Source organism: Juglans regia, chromosome 9 (genome assembly GCF_001411555.2).
Source record: "Juglans regia cultivar Chandler chromosome 9, Walnut 2.0, whole genome shotgun sequence".
Lineage (NCBI taxonomy): Eukaryota > Viridiplantae > Streptophyta > Magnoliopsida > Fagales > Juglandaceae > Juglans > Juglans regia.
Genome location: NC_049909.1, coordinates 3,204,924 through 3,228,328, shown reverse-complemented (window position 1 = coordinate 3,228,328; position 23,405 = coordinate 3,204,924). Strand labels below are relative to the sequence as shown.

Below are 23,405 nucleotides of genomic sequence, written 5' to 3'. Positions count from 1 at the left end.
GGCTATTGGTCTAGCTAAGAGCACCGACATGTCGTTCGGTATAACATCTAGATAGTAATATTATTATATTTTAGCTAATGAAGATGAAAATGGAGTAATATTGGAATAGAAATGTTAGCCAAACTGATTTCTACCATCGGGCTTATCCAAATATGTAAAACGTTGTTAATCAACTAAACTAATAGTTTATTGTTATTATTATTTTTTTCACCAAGCAACTGTAGATTTCATTAGCTCTTAATATTGTAGCAATGTCATTTAATTCTTTATGATTATTTCATCTAACACAACCCTACCTTTTCCTCTCTCCGTTGAGAATAATTTAAGTAAAATATTAATTATTTCATCCAACCAACTATTGAAAATTTGATTATTTCATCCAACCGATTTATTGAAAATATAAGTAAAAACAATAATTTAATTAAAATGAATGAAAAAATCGTTATTTTATTATAAACAAAATTTTTGGAAAAGTGCACTCTATAAATTATGAAAATTAACATAAAGCATATTTTATTTGATTAAAAATTAAAATATGACATCTGCAATACTTGACAAAAATAAACTAGATAAAAATAATAAGAAAAATAAAAAATTAATAATATTTTATTATTATATAGAATTTAGGTGGATAATCTAATATGAGATTAGATTTTGAGTGAAATTGACAAAAATAAAAATATGTGATATTGTGCAAACTTTGACTAATGGGATGGACAAGCTGATAATGTCTAGGCACTATAGTTATTAATTTCAAAGCCTTGTCTGTCTTTATTATTATTATTATTATTATTATTATTTTGTATTGATCACTTGACTTCCAACATCTATGGGAAGGTAGTAAATGGTAGTAACTGAGAGTTTGGGAAAGAAAATAAGATATATACTGCCTTGGATACACTATCAAATGTGTCCACTTAAAAATATATTTTGTTTGTCAAGGTACAATCTCCTCAACATGAGGTCTATGCTGGAAGGAAAGTGGTTGATCTAATTGAAAAGCAAGCAGGAACATGGGACATGGTCATTCTGAGAGAGGTTTTTGTTGAAGAGGAAGTGAACTTGATTAGTAGGATCTCAGTTAGTGTGAGTAATGTCCAAGACAAACTAATATGGAGGTGCACAACTGAAGGAAAGTTCATTGTCAAAAGTGCTTATTATTTTGCAGGGGAGATGTCAGCAAATCAACAGGGTTAGTCATCTCAAAGTGTGCAGAAGAGGGCTTTTTGGAAAGACTTATGGAAATTAATAGTGCCTAAGGCTACACACATGTTAATATGGAGAGCTTGTCATGAATCTCTGCCTACTAACCAGGATTTAGCCAAAAAAAAGAATCATTGAGTCTCCTATGTGTCCAATATGTAAATGTGAACCAGAATCAGTGACACATGCTCTCTGGGCTTGTATCTCTACTCAAGATGTGTGGAGAGTAAGTTTAAAGAGTTTGCAGAAAATAAAAGTAGTGGAAATCTCTTTCAAGGAATTGATTATGGACTTAATTTCAGTACTGTGTGCATTTGATACAGTTTTTTTTGCAAAAATTGTATACCAGTTGTGGAAAAGAAGAAATAGTTATTATGTCTTTGAGGGAAAGTTCTTGGAACCAACCTTAATTGTACAATCTGCTACACTCAAAGTGTCTGACTTCCAAGTTGCAAACCAAAAAACAATGGGTGACGGGGTGACAACAAATCAAATTCTTCCTTAGTGGACTGCTCTTCCTTCACAGGTGTACAAGGCCAATTGAGATGCTTTAGTGGATCGAGTAGACTGTAGAATTGGAATTGGGGTCATTATCCGATATTGGTTTGGGAATGTAGTTGCTACTCTCAGGTCTCAAAGGAAACTCTTCCCAGATCCAACCATGGCAGAGGCAGTAGGGTCACTCAAAGCAGTTACTTTCTGTCAACAGTTACAATTATCTAGAATCATGCTTGAAGGAGATGCCAAGACAGTAGTCGATGGTATCAACAGTGACTCAGACAAGTGGACTTCAGTAGGGATGATCATTCAGGATATTCGTAATAAACTTGGTATGATGCATCAGTGGTCGGTTAAGCATATCTTTAGGAATTGTAATAATGCAACTCATTTATTAGCTAAGGATGCACTTAAACTCTTTGAAGAGATCATTGTATTGGATGGTATTTCTCCTTGTATCCAAGCTTTGTTGCTTTTAAGAGAATGTGAATTGAGATTCTTCTTTTCAAAAAAAAAAAAAAAAAAAACTGCTTGGAACGAGTTGTTCTTGTAATACTGCACTTTTATTTAGGGTGGCTCTACAGTCACTGCTCCCAGTCCCGTTGGGAGCCATCGATAGTGTAAAATATTGTGTTTTTTTATTTTACTTTTTTATACATGTATTTTTTTAACACTGTAACATATTTTTTAAAAAATTTAAAAAAAATTATAATATCATTAAAAAATACTTACTTAATCACTAAGTAAAAAAATATTAAAAAAATTAAAAAAATATATAGCGGGACCGAGAGCGGTGAGAGTAGCTTTACTCTTTTATGTTAAGAGTAGTAAATAAAAATATAATATCTTCTGTTGTTTGAAAGGAAGAAGTTCTAATGTTTATAACTAATTAATTATTTAAATGACACTTAGATAGTAATATTGATTAGTCTTCCAAACAAGACTAGGGCCTCGTTTGTATTCGTAACCCATCTCAACTCATCTCATATCATCATTCTAACTTTCTTAAATTCATACACAAAATATAATAAACAATTCAACTTTTTCAAATATCAAAATAACTTTCCCAAATTTCCATACAAAATATAATAAATAATTCAACTTTTACTCTACTATTTACAAACTATCTCAACCTATCTCAACTCATCTCTGAATCCAAACCACTCCTAGATGTGACTTAAATGCTACGGGTTGTCTTCCGAGAAGGCTATCTCCTTCCCTGCCTTTCAACCACTTATGTTTGGGTTTAGGAAAATGACCCTTCAATTACTCATCTACTATTTTTTTTATTTGATTTTTTTTTAATTTTTAATTTTACTTAATGGTTAAGGAAATGACTATTAATAAAATTATATATATTTTTAATGTTTTTTTCAATGATTAAGGACGTTAAAAAAATATTTAAAAGAAAATGATAAAAAAGTAAAAAACTTCAAATACACTATAAGTAATAAATGAGTAGTAAGATGGTAGTAACCCTATAACTACCCTTAGGTTTAGGCCTCAGGCCCCCCTTTGACAAACCTTATACTTGTTTTTTCCGTTTTTCTTTATATTGTAAGAGCATTGGTAATGGTTTGGTCAAAATTTAAATTAAATTTTTTCTAAAACTACATGTTTTGCTTAAAGTCAAAACCATTCAACATATAACCCCACATTAGATTATTCATATATTAATCAAAATATTAATTTAAGGACAATGCTAGGGTGTCTACCAAATATGTCCACCAAATGTACACACTAGTAAAAATAAGTTTTATTTTTTATTTTTATCCTTTTTCTTTAAGTATTTTTTAAACATCCTTAACCACTAAGAAAAAAAAAATAAAAAATATATAAATTTATTAATAGTCACTTCATTAATCATTAAGGAAAAAAAATAAAAAATAAAAATATATTAGTGGACACATTTGGTAGTCATACTATCATTTTCCTTAACATAATATTATTATTTTTAATAATAATATTTTTAAATTTTTTTTCATATTTTACAACTACACTAATCATATGTTAATTAATAATTAGAACTAGCAATATTAATAATCAGTTAATTAATATTATTATTGACAATTCTACTTGATAATTGGAGATAGTAATTGTAAGGGAATTATCCCTATTTCACAAAACCCATTGGGCCTCGGCCCAATACACGACCACAAGGTCTCAAGACCACCTATGAAGCAAGGTGCCTACAAGGGAAATGGATCAAGTGGTTGACGGGATAGATTTGCTTGACATCGCTCAACCATGCTTTGGACATGGAAACTTGTACGAAATATAGCGGGAAATACAGAGAACCCTCGATCCTCTAACATGGGAACATTGACGGATCACAAACGGTAAAAGTAAGGCCAGGGAACCACACCACATTAATGGCACCATTACTTGACCTACACACCACATTAATGGTGTTATCACAGAACCACGCCACATTAAAGGATTTTGATAGAAGAAAAAATATAAAAGACACGGATTCTGTAGGGACAGACACGGTCTGTTCACCCTTAGACTCATGGTATAAATAGCAAGTCTCAGATACAAGAACGCTCTCTGATCCCTAAACTCTCTCACTTATTTATAAACTTCTAAGATAATTTACTAACTTTGGCAACGAAGACTCCCTGGCCCCAAGCTGCCCACTTCCAGTTGCCTCCTTTCCTATCTTTTGTAAGCCTAAGTTATGAAAACCTGAATTGCCGGAACCTAGCCCAAAGGTGTATGAAACACGACGTTAATAGTTGCGCTGTCTGTGGGGTCCTTATAGATCTTATGTGTAAGTCGTATGCCTACGACAACCCATTCCTGACAACTTGGAAGCTTACCAGTAGTGCCGGTGAACATGGGAGTTGACCAACGAAAGAACCGAATTCCTGGGATTGAAGAGGACGCCACGGAAGAAAGAAGGGCACAAATCCAAGAAGAAATACCTACAAAGGGCGGGGCAAACTCGGTGTACCACATGGTGGACGATTGCACCTTGTCGCTACCTCTCGACCGTGCACCGACTAAAGATGAGGTCCGAGATGAGTAGTGGCTCAAAAAGGTAAAACCAAACAAGCCATTGGAACTTGTCCCACTCAACCTAGATCAACCGGAAGCCATGGCGAGGATTGGCAGCGAAATGACATCCGAGGCATGGAGCGCCATGCAACAACTCCTTGCAAAGTACCAAGATGTATTTGCCTGGAGCCACGAGAACATGCTCGGAATAGGCCCCGCAATCATACAGCACAACCTTAGTGTAGATCCAAAGGCCTAGGGGTGGATAGCAGGGCCCTGCCCCTGCTGCCCCACCACGCTTCCACTCTGCCCCGCTCATGGCGTGGCGGGTAGTCCCGCTCCGCCCATGCGGGGGTGGGGCCCTTAGCCCCGTATCTAGGGCCCCTAGCTGGGGCGGATGGTGGGGAGGGCCCAAACCCGCCTTGCATTTCCCCCGCTTACAATTATATATATATTATATACATATACATAAACATAAATATATATTTATATTTTACAATTGTGTATATATAAATATATATTACAATTTGTTAGACTTGTTCACAAAATAAGTACTGGCAAATTTAAAAACTACATAGTTTAAAAACTAATACACTACAATTTACACAAAATATACAATAGCAAATTTAAAAATTACATAGTTTTTAAATTATATTCATATTTACAAAACTTAAATTTATAATTTGGGTCTAAAAATGTATTTTTAATTAATGTTACACTTAGAAATAATTTTTAAATCAAATAAAATGTAGTGTTTTTTTTTTTTTAAGTAGAAGAATGAGAGGCAGATTGGGAATCCACCCTGCACCCCACCCTCGCATCTCAGGGTTGGGGGTGAAAACCCCACCCCCCGCCCCATGCTGGGTGGGGTGCGGGGAAGGGGTGCCCCCGCCCCGTAGTAGCACCCCTACCAAGGCCAAAAGAGTGAGGCAGAAATGCCGAAGCGTCAGTGTCGGAAAAAACGTCACCATAGCTAAGGAAGTGGACCGCCTGCTAGCTGCTGGATTCATTCGAGAAGCTTACTAATCGGAACAGTTGTCCAATGTGGTGCTTGTAAAGAAGACAAATGGCAAATGGAGAATGTGCGTTGACTTCACCGACCTCAACAAAGCCTGTTCGAAAGATAGCTTCTCACTTCCCTGCATCAACCTGATTGTCAACTCCACGACGGGTCACCATATGCTCAGCTTCATGGATGCCTATTTTGGGTATAACCAAATTCGTGTGAACCCTAAGAACGAAGAGAAGACTTCATTCATCATCAATCGAGGCCTGTATTGTTACACAATGATGTCTTTCGGGCTTAAGAATGCAGGTGCCACCTACCAGTGGTTGGTCAATCGCATGTTAAAAAATCAAATAGGAAGAAACATGAAGGTCTACGTGGATGACCTATTGGTTAAGAGTGGGACCCCGGAACAGCACCTAAAGGACTTAAGGGAGACTTTCGCAATACTAAGGCAGTACCAAATGAAGCTGAACCCGGAAAAATGAGCATTTTATGTCAAATCGGGGAAGTTCTTAAGATTCACGGTATCAAATGCATAATCAAAGCCAATCCCGAGAAAGTGGAGGCCATCCTTAACATGACCCCACCTCGAAATATAAACGAGATGCAAAGGCTAGTTAGGCGAGTGGCGGCTCTCAATAGATTAGTATCAAGATCCACCAACAAGTGTTTGCCTTTCTTCAAGGTCCTATGAAAGGCACAGGTATGGGACGATGAGTGTGACCTAGTGTTCGAAGCTCTTAAGAAGTACCTCATGAGCTCACTGCTCCTCAGCCAACCCCGCTGTGGTAAGACGTTACTTGATAGTCTCCCCCCTGGCTACCTCCTCAACATTAGTACTTGAAGAAAATAGAGTTAGAGGCAGGTCTACTACACTAGCCAAGGGGATCGGGGGGCCAAAATAAGATTCCTTTACATAGAACAACTAACTTTTGTGTTGGTAGCAACCACGCACAAGCTACACCCGTAATTCCAAGCTCACCCAATAAGGGTCTTGAGGCCGGCTTATGAATTGGGCAGTGGAGCTAAGAAAATTTGACATCGACTATGTACCACAGAACACCATAAAAGGACAAGTGCTAGTAGACTTCATTGATGAGTTTACTGATTTCCTGGCAGAGAACGATAATGCACATCCCATGAAGCCCTGTCAAGTATTCGTTGACGGCTCATCTTGCCGGGTTAGAGGGGGAGTGAGAGTGCACATCGTTACACCCAAGGGAGAGGAGTACAATCACGCCATCAAATTGACATTCAACATGATGAAAAATGAGACTGAGTATGAAATGCTACTTTCAGGGCTAGTGGTGGCCAGGTCTCTGGGCGCCACCGAAATTGAGGTATGGGAAGACTCTCAGCTAGTGGTAAATCAAGTGCCGATGGCAGAAAATCAGAAAGCGGAGACAAGCTGGCGAGTGTGCGTCTAGATAGGACTCCCCCTGCCGAAGCAGACAGTGATCCGAACCATGGAAGTACTAGTACAACTTTGATTACAGATGCTTCGATTCTCTAAACTTGAGAAGTTTGTAAGTTAGCTTCTAACTTACTCTTAGATAATTTGTTTATGATTCTTGTATAAGCATCGCATTCATTTTATAAATGTTATCTTGAGCATGAAATATCATATGATACATTGAGTATTTGATTACTTGCTTACATGACATGTGAAATTTTCACTATCTTTTATGAGCGTATTAATGTCATTTTCGCATAAAGCTCACTACATATGCACATGTCATAAAATACATTTTTTAGGTATAGCATGAAAATTCTTGTCATGACCCCAAAGGCTGGGATGGAGAATTATTCTAGTAAAACTCCTATGTCCACTCTCGAGTGAGTAAAAATGGAGTGGTAACCTCTAAGTTGATTAAGAACAGTTAACGGAGTTTGAATGGGTTCTTTTTAAAGAACGTCGGAACGAATTCAAATGTTATGACACTTAATGCTGGTGGGTGTGTATATGTTCAATGCATTGAAGATGAATTTTCAGATAACGTAGTCTCAATGTGAGTTGTACTATGATCACCAGCAAGTAATCACAGTGCACATAGAGAATTGTGATGATATCATACGCTATGTTGTTAATGTTATGATTAATTATAAACTGCTAAAAATGATGAAATGTTATGATGAAATTATATTTTTTTATGGTTGAAGTAAAAATGTTCTCTGAAAGAAAATGTATATCAAAGTTTTTCGGAAAATGTTAAGGAATCTAGATGGGAGACAAAATGTGGATTTTTCTTTCTGCATATCATTGCATGCATCTCATATTTATCATTAATCATACATATCTTATCTATGTGCAAGTTGATTGTTTAACTTACTACAATTTCAAGAAATCTCATCGTGGTAGTCTCACTACAGTTCCCTTTGAAATGGTAGAAGTTGTGTCAAGATCAGCATACGAAGAACATGATGAACCACTAGCTTTAGATGGTTGAGGAGGAGCCCAATCTGGAAAGGAGACTAGACTTTGATTTGAAATTTCGTAGTAATAACTCTATATACTATAGAGCATATGCGAGAGCTAGTCTAACTATGTAGATTCAATTTTATGGAGATTTTATCTCTCACGTTATGTTGAACTCAAGTTGACCTTTTAAGTGAGGAAGTACCTATTTATGGTTTATAAATCATTGGGATGTTTAGTTTATTCTGGCATCAGTTATTTTTATCACCTTTATTTCTGCTGCGATTATTGCATACTGCTAGTTGCATATTAGATGCATTGCGTATTAACTATAATGAATGGGGGTATGTAATCTTGTATTGCATGTCCCGATGCTTCAAGTCTCCGTTCTATCACAAGCAGAGGTTAAGGGCGTCACAAACAGTTAACACATTCAAGCGTTCAAAACATTGGAATCAGTGCATTAATCTAGTTATAAACATAAATCATAGAAATATTTGTTCATGCTTGTAGAATTTTGGGGTGGGGGGTAGTTACAAAGATAATGCAATGCCTCTTACTTACAACATTCACCCCATATTTCTTAATACTGTCATAGAAGCTAACCTACCTCTCTACGTTGGAAATCCTCTGGTAACCACTCTGCTCCTTGCTTCCTGAAATAGTTGACTTCACGAGCTCTTTGGTGAATAAAATCTCAAAAGTGAGATCTCGTTTCACGTCTAGGTCCTTTAAATATGGTGGGATTGTCATATGTTCTTTTTGACTCTGGATCTGTGGTAAGAACTTTCTTTAATCCTTCCCTGTCATATACTGCAAGATGATAGAGAGAGACTACCAAGCATGGTCCACATGCTTGGTCCTCTGACTTTCCTCGAAAGATGGTCTTGACTTTCCTTGAAAGAGGGTCTTGAGTCTAGTGCTATGTTTCGACTACATGACTCGTTGAGCTTTCACCTTCCATCGCATAACTACTTTGACGTTAAGGAATGCATGTTTATTTAATGCTTTGACGTAAATGTTTATATATGCTTTAAGGTAATGTTTTCTCAAGAGTGTTAATGTTAACAAGAATCCTAGACTATTATTATGTTTACTGTATAATGTGATTCTTACTAAATATTCAACCCATTTTAGTTTTATTTTTATATTTTTTCCATCTAAGGTGAGCATGTCTACGAGGAAGTTGTGGATGAAGATGCTATCTAGGGAAATGACAACGACGTTGAGGTTTGAGGCTCCGAGGAAAGTAATTCTGATTTTATTTTTACAACTTTCAATGAATTTATTTTCATTTAAAAATGCTTCCGAACAACGTAATTTGAGAGATTCCATTTCTAACAAAGTGCCATGATTTTCTTTATTAAATGTTATGGAATCATTTACGTGTCGCGTAAAAGTATAATGTTTTAAGGTTAGTATCATCTAATTCTTTTAGCTCTACAAGCTTCAAAAAGATGGGAACTTACAAATGGTCATTAAAATAATAAGTAGAAGTGATTGGTGATGAATGATCACAATGGGTGAAGAAAATGGACAAGCTGGCGCATGCGACAACCGAACAGGAGGACTTCCCTGTTGGAGCAGACAATGATCTGAGCCTTGGAAACACTAGTATAACTTTGATTACAGACATTTCGATTATCTAAACTCGAGAAGTTTGTAACTTAGCTTTTAACTTACTCTTAGATAATTTATTTATGATTCTTGTATAAGCGCCACATTTATTTTATAAATGCCATTTCGAGCATGAAACATCATATGATACATTGAGTATTTGATTACTTGCTTATATGACATGTTAAATTTTCACCATCTTTTAGCATATTGCATATTAATGTCATTTTCACATAAAGCTCACTACATATGCAAATGTCATAAAATATATTTTTTAAGCATAGCTTGAAAATTCTTGTCATGACCCCAAAGGCTGGGATGAAAAATTATTCTAGTAAAACTGCTATGTCTATTCTAGAGTGAGTAAAAATAGAATGGTAACCTCTGGGTTGACGAAGAACAATCAATGGGTTTTGAATGAATTCTTTTTAAAGAACGCCAAAACGAAATCAAATGTTATGACACCTAATGCTGGTGAGTGTATATATTATGATGTTATGTTCAATGCATTGAGAACGAGTCTGCAGACAACATAATCTCAACGTGAGTTGTACTATGATCACCTGTAGGTACCCACAGTGCACATGGGAAACTGTGACGATACCATACATTATGTTGTTAATGTTATGATTAATTATGAACTGCAAAAATGATGAAATATTATGATGAAATTATGTTTTTTGATGGTTGAAGTAAAAACGTTCTCTGAAAGAAAATGTGCATAAAAGTTTTTCAAAAAATGTTGAGGAATTTGGATAGGAAACAAAATGTGGATTTTTTTTTTTTTTTGCATATCATTACATGCATCTCATGTTTATCATTAATCATGCATATCTTATCTTTGTGCAAGTTGGTTATTTAACTTAATGAGATTTCAAGAAATCTCACCATGGTAGTCCCACTACCGTTCCCTATGGAATGGTAGAAGTTGTGTCACGATCAACATACGAAGAGCATGATGAACCGCTGGTTTCAGATGGTTGAGGAGGAGTGCGATCTGGAAAGGAGACTAGACTTGATTTGAACTTTCGTAACAATGACTCTATATACTATAGAGCATATCCAAGAGCTAGTCTGATTATGTAGATTCAGTTTTATGGAGATTTTATCTCCCACATTATGTTAAACTCAAGTAGACCTCTTAAGTAAAGAAGTACCTATTTATGGTTTATAAATCATTGGGATTTTTAGTTTATTCTGGCATCAGTTATTTTTATCACCTTTATTTCCTGCGATTATTGCATATTCCTAGTTGCATATTAGAATGCATTGCGTATTAATTGTAATGAATGGAGGTATGTAATCTTGTGTTGTATGTCCCAATACTCCAAGTCTCTGTTCCATCCCAAGCGAAGGTTGGGGACGTCACAATTAGTTAACACATTCAAATGTTCAAAACATTGGAAATCAGTGTGTTAATATAGGTATAGACATAATAATAGAAATATTTGTTCATGCTTGTAAAATTTGGGGGGGGGAGTTATAGAGATAATGTAATGCCTCTTACTCACAATATTCACCCCATATTTCTTCATACTGTCGTAGAAGCTAACCTATCTCTCTACTTTGGAAATCCTCTCGTAGCCACTCTGCTCCTTGCTTCTTGAAACAGTTGACTTCAAGTGCTCTTTGGTGAATGAAGTCTCAAAAGTGAGATCTCGTTCCACGTCTAGACCATTTAAATATGGTGGGATTATCAGATGTTGTTTCTGACTCTGGATTTACGGTAAAAACTTTTTTTAATTCTTCCCTATCATATACTGCAAGATGATAGAGAGAGACTATCAAGCATGGTCCACATGCTTTGTCCTCTGACTTTCCTTAAAAGAGGGTCTTGAGTCTAGTGCTATGTTCAAACGACATGACTCGTTGAACTTTCACTTTCCATCGCATAATAACTACTTTGACGTTAAGGAATTAATGTTTATTTAATACTTTAGGTAAATGTTTATATATGCTTTAAGGTAATGTTTTCTCAAGTGTTAATGTTAACTAGAACCCTAGACCATTATTATGTTTATTGTATAATGTGATACTTACCAAATATTTGACTCGTTTTAGTTTTGTTTTTATATTTTTCCGATCTAAGGTGAACATGTTTACGAGGAAGTTGTGGATGAAGATGCTATTTATGGAAATGACAACGACGTTGAGGCTAGGCTTGATTCTGATTTTATTTTTACAACTCTCAATGAATTTCTCACACATGACATTTTTATTTTCATTTAAAAATACTTCCAAACAATGTAATTTGAGAGATTTCATTTCTAACCAAGAACCATGATTTTCTTTATTAAATGTTATAGAATCATTTATGTATAGCGTAAAAGTGTATAATGTTTTAAGGTAGTATCATCCTGTTCTTTTAGCTTTACAAGCTTCAAAAGGATGGGATGTTACAAATGATCATTAAAATAATAAGTAGAAGTGATTGGTAAGTGAATGATCATAATGGGTGAATAAAAATGTTGGTACTATAATTAAGAGAATAATAAAATTAAAAAATCAATAAAATAGTACAAACCTAAGGTAATTAGAATAGTGTTGAGGTGGGTTGATGAGTGTAAAGAAGATGATTTAGAAACTCGATATATGTAAATGGTATGCACTTTAAAACTTAGCGTCCAGGATAAGAGCATTAGTAGAGGGCTCAACAAAGTTAAATTTTAGCTAAAGAATATCTAAAGTGCAAAATAAAGTGCAATAATGGACTCAACAAATGAACAATAATTTTAGTCATACATTATATTACTTGCCAAATTTGTTGAGCCCAAAGGATTGACTAAATATTATTTTTGAATTAAAAAATTAACTTCCCGTTGCTTCTCACCTCACTTCTCTCCTGCGTATGTTCAGTGGCTTAAAATTATTTTACGTACATGAGGAGATTAGTCCACAATTTGCCATTAACATTGAAAAGTCACGTCTGCCGAATGAACCATTTTTTTTTTAATCTTTTCAAAACTTATCAAAAGAAACAAATGAGAAAAAACATGATCAAAAGCAACTTGTATTGCTTTAGTTAGGTGCTAAACAATCCGGAATATCTGTAAAGAGCAATGATACCTTAATATAACCACAAACTTTAATATAACCATATATCAGTTGCAAAAATATGACTGTTGTAAAAAAAAAGATTGTTAGAAAATTTTATCCGTTGGAATAATATGAACGTTAGAAAATTAATGTGTAATTTTTTAATAACGAATAAATATTCAAATTACAATTAGAATTAAAATAAATAAAAAGTTCAAAATCAATATTTTAATAGAATAATGATAGATTTGTTGAACATGTTATTTGATGTTGTTGAAAAGTAACTAGTTAAATTTATAACAATGAATTTCCTAGTCAAATTTTGACAAAAGTTTGTTGAGTTCACTGCTAATGATCTAACAAACAAGATAGTATTTTAAACAATCATATTGATAGTTAACAGGGTTCTCAAGTACTAACTAGGAACATGGGGTGCCCAGTTCTAATCAAACTAATATACTGCTAATCCTTTAGATGCACAAAAGGAGAACAGAATAGTTGCAGAAAGAAAAAGAGAACTCAACTCCTATTGTCCCATCAGCAACAGCGCAATACCTCCAAAAGGACTCATTTACACCAAGAAGCAAGAAGAAAAAAACAAAGCCTGGAAGAACTGTCTTCAGACGATATCTACAAAACAACAGTAGAATCACATGCATACCACCCACGACTAGACCTTGAAATCCAGCATCATCTCAGTCCATCCTGCCCCACCACCATCAAAGCTAGCTCCTTTTTCTCTTCAACCCCACCAAAACATCAAGCCTGTGAACAAGAGGGTCATAAATGAAGAGAAAAAAGAAGTGTCAAACAGTCTAAGCCCACCATGGCTGTAATCAGTATTCATGCCAGAAGGGCTCGTGCCAATCCCTCCTCCTAGCACTCCAGTGGAAGGTGTGGCTGTGTATGGACTGGTGGTAGTACTGGTAGAATTGGGTGTAGTAGTAGATGGTGTTGTTGTTACTGGAGTTGTACTGGTGCCTGCAGTGCTGAGTTAAGTAAAGAAAACCAAGATTTACCCAACTTGAAAACCAGAAATGTATAAGCAACTACATCTTTGAATCTTTGGCAACATGGGTGGATTTTAAAATCATAGAAGAATGTAAAATACAGAAGCTTGAGTTGGTTCAGGATTTCAGAGTTCTCTACTGCTTTCATATTACAAGAATTTAACAGTCTACTTGATTTTATTAGAATGCCCATCCCTTTTTATTAATCTTCAAACAACTTTGAAATGGAAAATGGTTTCAATGTAAAAATCTTGATGCATCTTGGCCTTCTACATTAAAAGTGAATAAACTACTTTATCCTCATTTTATAAAGCAAAACCATGTTAAACAATTTATATGTCAACAAAATAAGTATTACACCTTGTGGGAAACATGAGCTTTACACGCATTGACTTCTCATCAGCACAAGGCTACTAAACAAAAACAAGGAAAGTTTAGAATTTGGAAGTTTTTCATTCTCATGCCTTTTTTTTTTTTTCTTCTGTTGTTGATAAGTTCATTCTCAAATCTTTTAACTTTTGAAAAGCAGAATAAAAAATAAAAATGAGAGAGAGAGAGAGAGAGAGAGAGAGAGAGAGAGAGAGAGAAGAAAAGCATAATATGACAACGTGATCAATAAATAACAATCCAAACAATTTGATTTCAAGTTCTCACAAAATTATTGGGTGCAAAAATACTTCATTCTTCCGTTAAAGTTGGAAAATGCTTTGATTACCTCTATTTCTTGAATGCAAGATGAATAAATAGGAAACATGATAGAAAAGAGAAAAGAATGCAATGAAGTGTAGCTTTCCAATGATCAATTTCGAACACTACATTTCAATGATATTGACCCCTTGAAGTACTAGCACACGTTTAGAAATTTCATGAGAACAAATATTGAACAGTATTCAGCTTGTCAAAACCCTACTCACCAGATGTCAAAAGATAAATTAATTCAACCTTTTGCAAATGAATTTCCTTTGGAGTGGATCGATTAAGGGACATTCTAGTTCAATATGGAACTTTTATTCAATCAACCAAAAACCACTACTCCATGTAGTTTAAAACGTTCAAGAGATATCCTCTAATGCAGTGAGTTTTCCATAATCTACAAAAAAATTATGATGAACATTGGTGCATTGGGTTATTCTACATTACTAGTTTCTTCTCATTGCTCTTAAGACATTGAAACACCAAATAAAAGGTTCTGGTTTTCATTAAATTAATTTGTTGATCTATTTAATTGAGGTAATTCAAATAGAAAGCAATTCCTATTTTTTACACACCCCAACCCAATGCTGATGCAGAAGTGTTCTGTATCCAATAGCATTCACTGCCTTTAAAATAGAAGTAAGGCCATGGCAGAAACAGCCTATATATAGTTTTAATCCATAAATCTTGATCTCTTGGCAAAGTTTATGGTAACTCAAATAAATATATCAATGTTCCCCAGATACACTGTTTGCACAAAGGTTGTATGTAAAACTGTCCTATGGATTAATTTATATATATATATATATCAATCTTCAATCTTGTTTGAACGACAGAAACTTTCCTGATTTTGTGAAAACTTTAGAGCATTTTTTGTGTGTGTGAAGATCATGATATCGGAAGAAATACGTTTGGAGAAACACTTGTTGAAGATGTGCTTTCTTAGATGAGGAAGCATTTTTTTTTCATTGCGCAAATCATGGCTAATGAAATTTGTGAACTTGATGAAAAATTAAAACACATATGATGCGTGAAGTGTGTGTATATATATACACATATATTATGACAGTAAATGAGAGTGAGAACGTAAATGAGAGCTTTTGTTGGAAATTTGATTTTTTTTAAAGAAAAATCTAAATAGGGTCAGAGTTTCTCCTAATATAAATAAATAATGCACTTTGCAATAGAAAAGAAAAAAGAAAAATAAATCGAAATCCCCAAAAAAAATGGCTCAAATGTCAAAAACTTTGTCCGTCCACGTGTCACACGTAAACAGGCAAGGTTGTTGGCCCACGGCCCCACTATCCAAGTGGGAGAAATGCTTGGCCACCGAGACTTTTTTTAATTAAATAATTAATAAATTAATTTTTAATAATATTATTACATAAAAATAATTTTATAAATTAATTTAAAATTATAAAATTATTTTTATTATAAAATAAATTTAATAAATAGTCAGTCAATATTATTTTTTATTTAATTATTTTAACAGTCCTCTCTAAGAATTAATGCGTACAGGTTTAGCTGCACACCTGAACCTCTGTTCCCAAGGCCGCAGCTTTTCTCTCGACATCATGCTCTGTCCTTTCACTGAAGGATCATGCTACAGCGAAGTACGCGCTGGAGACTTTATGTAGGAGCTGTGGCATATATTTACATATATTTTTTTAAATTATTTTTTATATAAATCTTTTTAATATTTTTAAAAAATAAAATAAATTTAAAATATCATTAAAAATATTTTCTTAATTAAAAAATAAAAAAAATTATTAAAAAATACTTATTTAATCACGAAATAAAATAAAAAATCATAAAAAAATATTTTTTATTTTACTTTATTATTAAAAAAATATTATTTAATAATATTATATATATATTTTTATTTTTTAAAAATATTTAAAAAATTTATATAAAAAAGAACTAACAAATACACGTAATAAAATATACTAAAACTCCAACAGAAACTCCCAACAGGAGCTCTAGTATTTTCCTTCACTTAAATACGTGGTCAATGCTACAGTCCTGCCGGCTCTGCTGCTGGGTGTATAATTGTTTTATATATATATTTTTTTCAAGTTATTTTTTATATAAATTTTTTAATATTTTAAAAAAGAAATAAATTTAAAATATTATTAAAAAAATATTTTTTTAATAAAAAAGTAAAAACAAATTATTAAAAAAAATTATAAAATTTTTTATTTTATTTTATGATTAAAAAAATATCTTTTTAATAATATTATGATTTCTTTTTATTTTTTAAAATATTTAAAATTATGAAAAAAATTTAAATAAAAAAAATTTAAAAATACACGTAGAAATACACTTACTAAATCCGGGAGCTCCAGATCTAGCATTTTCCTAAATATATATCTACTTACCGCCTGATATGCCCATACCGTGTTCCGCCAGTGTAATTTGTATTTTTTTTTAATTTTTAATTTCAAATATTTTTTAAACATATTTAAATATTTTTAAAAAATAAAAATATCAATTCATTAATAATCAATTACTTAATTATTAAAAAAAAAATTAAAAAAAAAAAATAGACAGTCGAAAGAGATAGCAAAATAAAAATGCATACCGGCATTTCTCATATAGTATAGTTGTTTTCGTCTTTGACCAGCGCACCTATAAATTTTGAGCACTGCTGGCGGGCCTGGCCGCGTTTGCTAGTGTATTTTTTTTCATATATTTTTTAACATCTTAAATTATAAAGAAAATTAAAAATATATAATTTATTATTATTAATAATTTTTTTAATTATAAAGTAAAAAAAATTAAAATATTTAACTAATAATTTTCCTGAATAACAATGAGTGGACGAAGTATTATTTTTCATAAATCTTGAAAGACAATGCAGCACCGAAGATTGTGTCATTTTGAACGAGAAGTGTAATTATATTTTTTTATATTTTTTTTCAAATATTTTTTAAAAAGAAAAAAATACATAAATTTATTAATATTTATTTCTTTAATTATTAAAAAAGATATTACTAAAAAATAAAATTACACAAACGGTCAAATCTAGGGCACAATCATCATGCCATTAAGGTCTAATTTGGTTATACAAACTAACAATTCAATATTTTTAAATTTTAAAATAAAAATAATATTAAAAAATAATATTCTAATAATATTTTATTCAAAATAAGATCATTATCCTCAAATGTTATTTGCCTAAAAAGTTAATTACTATTTGATAACTATATATTTAAAGGACTTTCAAACATGTTACATTTATTTTAAAATAAATTAAAAAAATATTTTCTATGTTAGAAATGAAAATTATTTTAAACTTATATGGATATTTCTGTCCATTGACAATCTTTTAAAATTTGAATTACGTTCCATATTATCTAGAAAAACACATTTGAAAAAAATCATAAAATTGATATTTCTCCTCAATCCTAGCTTTTAGCATATTTGACATTAAAATTTTTTTTAGTATGTAATCAAACAACATAATTTTTCAATTAAAGAGTTTTTAAGACTATATAAATATTTTTTAAAACTCCCAACGCAATCTCGAACAGGTCGTATAGATGAAAAAACTACTTTACCTCCCAAATTTACAGCTCAAGTTGATCGCTTGACAACTTTTTTTTTTTTTTTTTGTACTTTGTGATTAATGAAGTGATTTTAAATGTGTTGGACGGTCAACTTGAGTTAGTTATTTTGGACGGCAGAGTAGCTCGACTCTTAAATATATAGCAAAACTTTGAACTTTCCTATTCAAAATACCAAAAAAGAGTATGTTTATAAACTATTCCACCAAGAAAAATAAAGTACAAGGGAATCTCAAAAGGCAGCAAAGCAAAAAAATAAAAAAGTAAAAAAAATAAAATATTACCTACCATTCCGATTGGATTTGGTTCAGATTTAGATAAATTTTAAAATTGAACTGGTATACATCAATTTTAAAAATTTAAATACCAACATGGACCGATTCATCACTGAAACTGGAACTTTCAATTTTTTCGATTTCGATCCAATCCAATTTTACCAGTTTACTGTTTACACGTGTGGCACTACATAACTTTAGTATTATAACTTTTTCAACACTACACTTAATTCTTAGAATTTATTATTAACAATTACTAATTTATTAATGTCTAATCATTCTAGTATAGTATAAATATTGTCTAACTTATCAGTGAAATTAATAGACTTGAATAATAAGATTAAAATAGTATAATTAGTATTTAATTATACTAGTATGGTATAAGTAGTCACGTCTAACTTATATCAAATATTATATTTATTTTATGTTATAAGATTAATAGATTTGGATAATATGATTAAAATTTTATATTATATTAATTACAAATTTAGAGTATAATATATATAATATAACATAAAACATTATATATAATATAAAATATTAAAAATATATATACATGTACAGACCAGAATGGCTACAAACCGGACTCGGTTTGATCCGATCAAGTTCAACAAATTTTTCGACTTTTTTTTTACATCATTAATTTTATTATCATCATTTCATTATTCCATAATGTTACGCTTAATGATTTCATCATCCCATAATGTTACACTTAATGATTGCATCATCCCATAATGTTACACTTAATGATAGAAAAATATTTGTTATATTTCAACTTATACACCTATCATTTAATGCCATATTGAAAGATATCGAGAGGAGGATGAAAAGAATGATTATAAATAGATTTTTTTATTAAAGAAACTTAGTTTTAGATATTTCTTTTATAAAAAATTATATTTATCATTTATTTTACTATCATCCTCTCAACATCTCATGATATGACATTAAATAATTAATTTATAAGCTAGCACAACAAGGTCTTTAATTATTTAATAGTGAAAAGATAATGATGAGCTATAGCATGGCTCCTTTATCTTATTACTACTTGCATTCTTTATTTTATCATTTTGCATCCAGATTAGAAATAATATCAACAAAGTGCCTTTGTCATATTTCTTACAACTAATTCAAAAGATAAATTGAAGTGCCAAAAAATAAAAAATAAATATGAGTAGTTTATAAAATAAAATAAAAAACCATTTAAAAGACAACAATCATAAATAAAGTAAAAAATTAAAAAAATGATACACAAGGTTAAATAAAAGCCAAAAATCTATTTTATTTTATTTTCTTTTTATTTCTCATATTTTCATGTAACTTAAAGTTCTATAAATATTTTTTTTTATTAAGAAATTTTTATGGGCTTTATTTTTAATTTTGTGTTGCTTTCTAGTCTTAATTTATGGCTTCACTTTTTATTTTTTTATTTTTTATGTTCTGTGAAAATTGAGTTTATATAGATATTTTCACATGGTTTATAGTTTATGCAAGTTAAACTCATTTACTAAACCATTCTACAATTTTATTCAAGTCGAGTTTATGCCAGTTGTGTCTGAAGTTGTTTATGAAAAGCTCTGTTAATCTAGAATCCAAGGCGAAATCCATGAACAAACCATAATGGTGACAAGCATCTCCAGTACTACCTCAGTTTATAGCATAAACTATACAATGTAATAAATCAGATAAATGCTCCAAATCAATAAAGAAGCCAACAACAAACCCAGAACCTGCATAAATGTTTATGCTGGAATAATCCAAGGCTCTGAACACCACAAACTCTGTGATTGGAATTAGCCAAAATTTGTTTGTGAAGAGGCTAGTGTAATTTGTTCATGTTGGAATGTTGCAAGGCTGTGAAAATTGCCAATTCCAATAACAGAGTTTGTGTACAAACATGTCGACAAACCTCTTGAAAGTAACTGTAGGGGGTTATTTCTGTGCAATTAAAACCAAGCAACTGATCTTAACACTACAAAACTCAATTGTAGAAATCCAGACAATTCGGACTGGTTAATGTTATGCAGACAAGTTTATCCTAAGTTTTAACTTGAGTGCAAAAGGTCTTCTTTAGCTATATGGGCAATAATGGGAAACCAAGTTGTTATTATTTGAAAATATCTTTGTAATTGTGAATTGTGTAACCGCCGCGTAATCGTTTTGACAAAAGTGAATAAAACATGAGATCTATATGAAAAAATTAATTTTTTAATAATGAATTTCACTCATTTTCAAAACGATTATATAACGTTTATGCACTTTACAGTTATACGTAGAATTACTCTTCTTTTAACCTATGGTGCATAGGTCACTAATGCGTCTCTGAATTGCTTATGACATTTATGAAACCCCACCTAATAAATGACCCACCACCACATCCTAACAAATTTTTTTTTTTTGGAGGGGGGCGTTTTGGAATAACAAATTATAACTCTTATCGATTTTTTAAGGAAGGAAAAGTATACCTGGTACTAGAAGGGTAAGCACAACCAGAATGGCCTGTAAATCACGAATAGAAAGCATGTAACAAGAGCTATATTGAGTTCCCTCGAGTTCAAATTAAGTTCTCTTCTTTTATTTCTTAGGTGAGTGGTGTCAAAAAGAAAGAGAGCGAGAGAGTCCAGACAAATTATTAGGAGGTGCTTACTGGGGTCAGATGTAGAAATGATTGCCGTGCCAGCAAAATCACAAGACCCTTGAGCTTGACCCTTTCTTTGGAAGTAACTATTAACAGCATAAGAGCAATGATCCTGGACAGTGTTGGGTAGATAACACACCCCATTTTGATGGATAGGTTTACAGTCAGCCCCAGCTCCACACGCATAGTCCAATGACTTCTGTAGGACTGAGTCACTCAATCCCTTCTTGCAAATACACCATGTAGCACCTGATTAATTACCAAAATCCAAACACCCCCCAAAAAGAAAAGAAAAGAAGAGCAGATCAGCCATCTAGGAAGAGATTTTAGCCCATATGAGAGATATACAAACTGAAAGAGAGAAATTTTATCTAGAAAAACAGTCTAAAGCTCCATATAACGAATACGAAACGGTGTAGATCACCAACATTATGTGTGGAACAGGATATAGTTATGCGCCCATTTCTAGCAACGAATATGGACCACCTTTTATCAAAACATTGAATTTATTAGGTGCATTCACAGGTAATCGGATAGAAGCTTACTTGAATGGCCAGTGACGGCGAAGATGAGCACTAGAAAAGCTGCGACAGCCATGATTCGACAAGGAACAGTTAATCGGATAGAAGCGGAGGCAAAGCCTGTCCGGTTATGGAGTCTTGAGAGGAAAGGCCTGCAGTGGACAAGGAGAAATATCTAGACGAAAATGTCGTAAAGACATGTCAAGGTGATGTAGACGCGTATAGCGTGGGATCACAGTGTCGCGCTGTTTTCAGTAACATATTTCACGGGTACCAGCTGATTTTACCGAAGTGAATCATATTTTATTGGAGTCTTAACTAGAATTATAAGAATATTTGGATAATAAATTGAGATAGAAATGAGATGTGATGAGATAAAAATAAAAAATTAAATAAATTATTATTTTTATTTTAAAATTTAAAAAAATTAAATTGTTTATATCATATTTTGTATGAGAGTTACGAATAGTTATAATAATTAAATAGGATGAATTGAGAGATTCTTTTAATCCATACAATCCCAAAGTAAAATTATTTTCTCGTGGGAGATCGCATATACCACACACATTCATCATTCAATATAAAATCTCATAATCTCCTCCATTAATGATGGATATCATGGAATCGGTTCAAATAAATTTAAAGCAGGGTGGTTCAATTTTTTTTCCTAGTGTTGAAGGACTTGTCATCAATGTCTGCAACGTGCTTAAATGACCTGCAATCAAGAAGGAAAAACTCAAAGAACTTAGTGGAGAAATTATATATACAAGTTGTTAATGTCGTGTTTTGTATGTTTTTGGGCCAAGTTTTGGCAATTCAGGTCTTTCGAATTGGGCCTGCAAAAATAGATAAGAAGACAATTGGAAAAGGGTGGCCTTGGGACTGAAAAGTCTTCAATGTCAAAATCAGTAAAATTTCTTGAAAGTTTGTAAATAAGTAAGAGAGTCCAGGGATCAGAGATGCTTTCTCGTACCTAGGAGTTGTTATTTATACTAGGAGACAGATTGTGTCTGCCCCCATTGAGTTCATGTCCTTCGTACTGTTCATTTTGTCAGAGTCTTTTAATGCGGCGTGGCTTTGCAACGTCGTCATTAATGTGGTATGTAGCTCGGGTAGTGGTGCCATTAATGCGGTATGGTTCCCCAATTTGCCTCAGCCCGCTGGCGTCCTTGGTGGTTTGTCGATGTCTTCCATGTCAAAGGATTGAGTGTCTCCCTTACTTTTTGCCCATTATGTAGACATGCACTCAAGGGCTGGGCACTGTTCGAGGGATCTCCAGGTCGGCGAGTCTCATATCCCTGCAGTACACTTCTCCATAGAGATTGCGTCTAGGGGAGTCTACCCGTGGGCCGGGCCCAAGAGTCTACTTGTTATGGGCTAGGCCTTCGCTTTTCATTACCTTAGTTGCTCTTCTCAGGCCCACTAAGATAGTGGGGGGAAACAATCCCTTACAGTTACCCCGCTAATTCTCATCGGACTCGTACGGTGGGAATTATCATTAATCTTAAATCCGTTTTGTCATTAAGGCTCGAGTCCCTTTGCCGACGTGTACACGACTCTAAAGTTTGACGTGGTTCCTCGTCACTTGGCTATCCTAATATCGTTTCCCTTTCCACATTTGTTGGCACGTTTCTCGATAAATTTAACTGCGTGGGGCGCCGTTCTCTGGGGGTCTCCTCCCTTTCTTTAGCTCGTTCTGCTGTGGGCAGTCGATCCTTTGAAGCCGAGGTCAAGGTTTGCTCGAGGGGTCTCGGCTTAGTGGCAGGTGAGTTGCTTGGAGGCTTGGACGCCGTCATTGAGAGGGTGGTGGCTACTACTTCTAGTAAACGTGTCACGGAGGCGGAACACCAAGCGGAAGGTGGATATTTATACCTGTTGGAGGTGGTCCCTTGTCAGGCTATTTATACCGAGGCGATGTTCTCC

At 33.2% G+C, this 23,405-nt stretch overlaps 1 protein-coding gene across 2 annotated transcripts; it reads right to left on the bottom strand.

The window, feature by feature from the left end:
* Positions 1-13,151: 13,151 nt before the first annotated feature.
* On the bottom strand, positions 13,152-21,669 carry LOC108983140 (PLASMODESMATA CALLOSE-BINDING PROTEIN 3-like). 2 transcript variants are annotated; one of them, XM_035693759.1, is made up of 4 exons: positions 21,507-21,669; positions 20,971-21,210; positions 20,789-20,822; positions 13,152-13,768 (listed from the first exon to the last, which is right to left on the bottom strand). In XM_035693759.1, the coding sequence occupies exons 1-4, from the start codon at positions 21,556-21,558 to the stop codon at positions 13,522-13,524; spliced, it is 573 nt and encodes a 190-aa protein (XP_035549652.1). In that variant the 5' UTR covers positions 21,559-21,669; the 3' UTR covers positions 13,152-13,521. The 2 variants fall into 2 exon arrangements, with proteins under 2 accessions (XP_035549652.1, XP_035549653.1); XM_035693760.1 differs by having other exon boundaries at positions 13,524-13,760; positions 21,507-21,665.
* Positions 21,670-23,405: the final 1,736 nt, after the last annotated feature.

Coding starts and splice junctions, on each gene's coding strand:
- LOC108983140 (XM_035693759.1), bottom strand. CDS start 21,558: ATGGCTGTCGCAGCTTTTCTAGTGCTCATCTTCGCCGTCACTGGCCAT. Junction 21,211..21,506: donor CGCCGTCACTGGCCATTCAA/GTAAGCTTCTAT, acceptor GTAATTAATCAG/GTGCTACATGGTGTATTTGC. Junction 13,769..20,788: donor GCTTACCCTTCTAGTACCAG/GTATACTTTTCC, acceptor TACTTAACTCAG/CACTGCAGGCACCAGTACAA.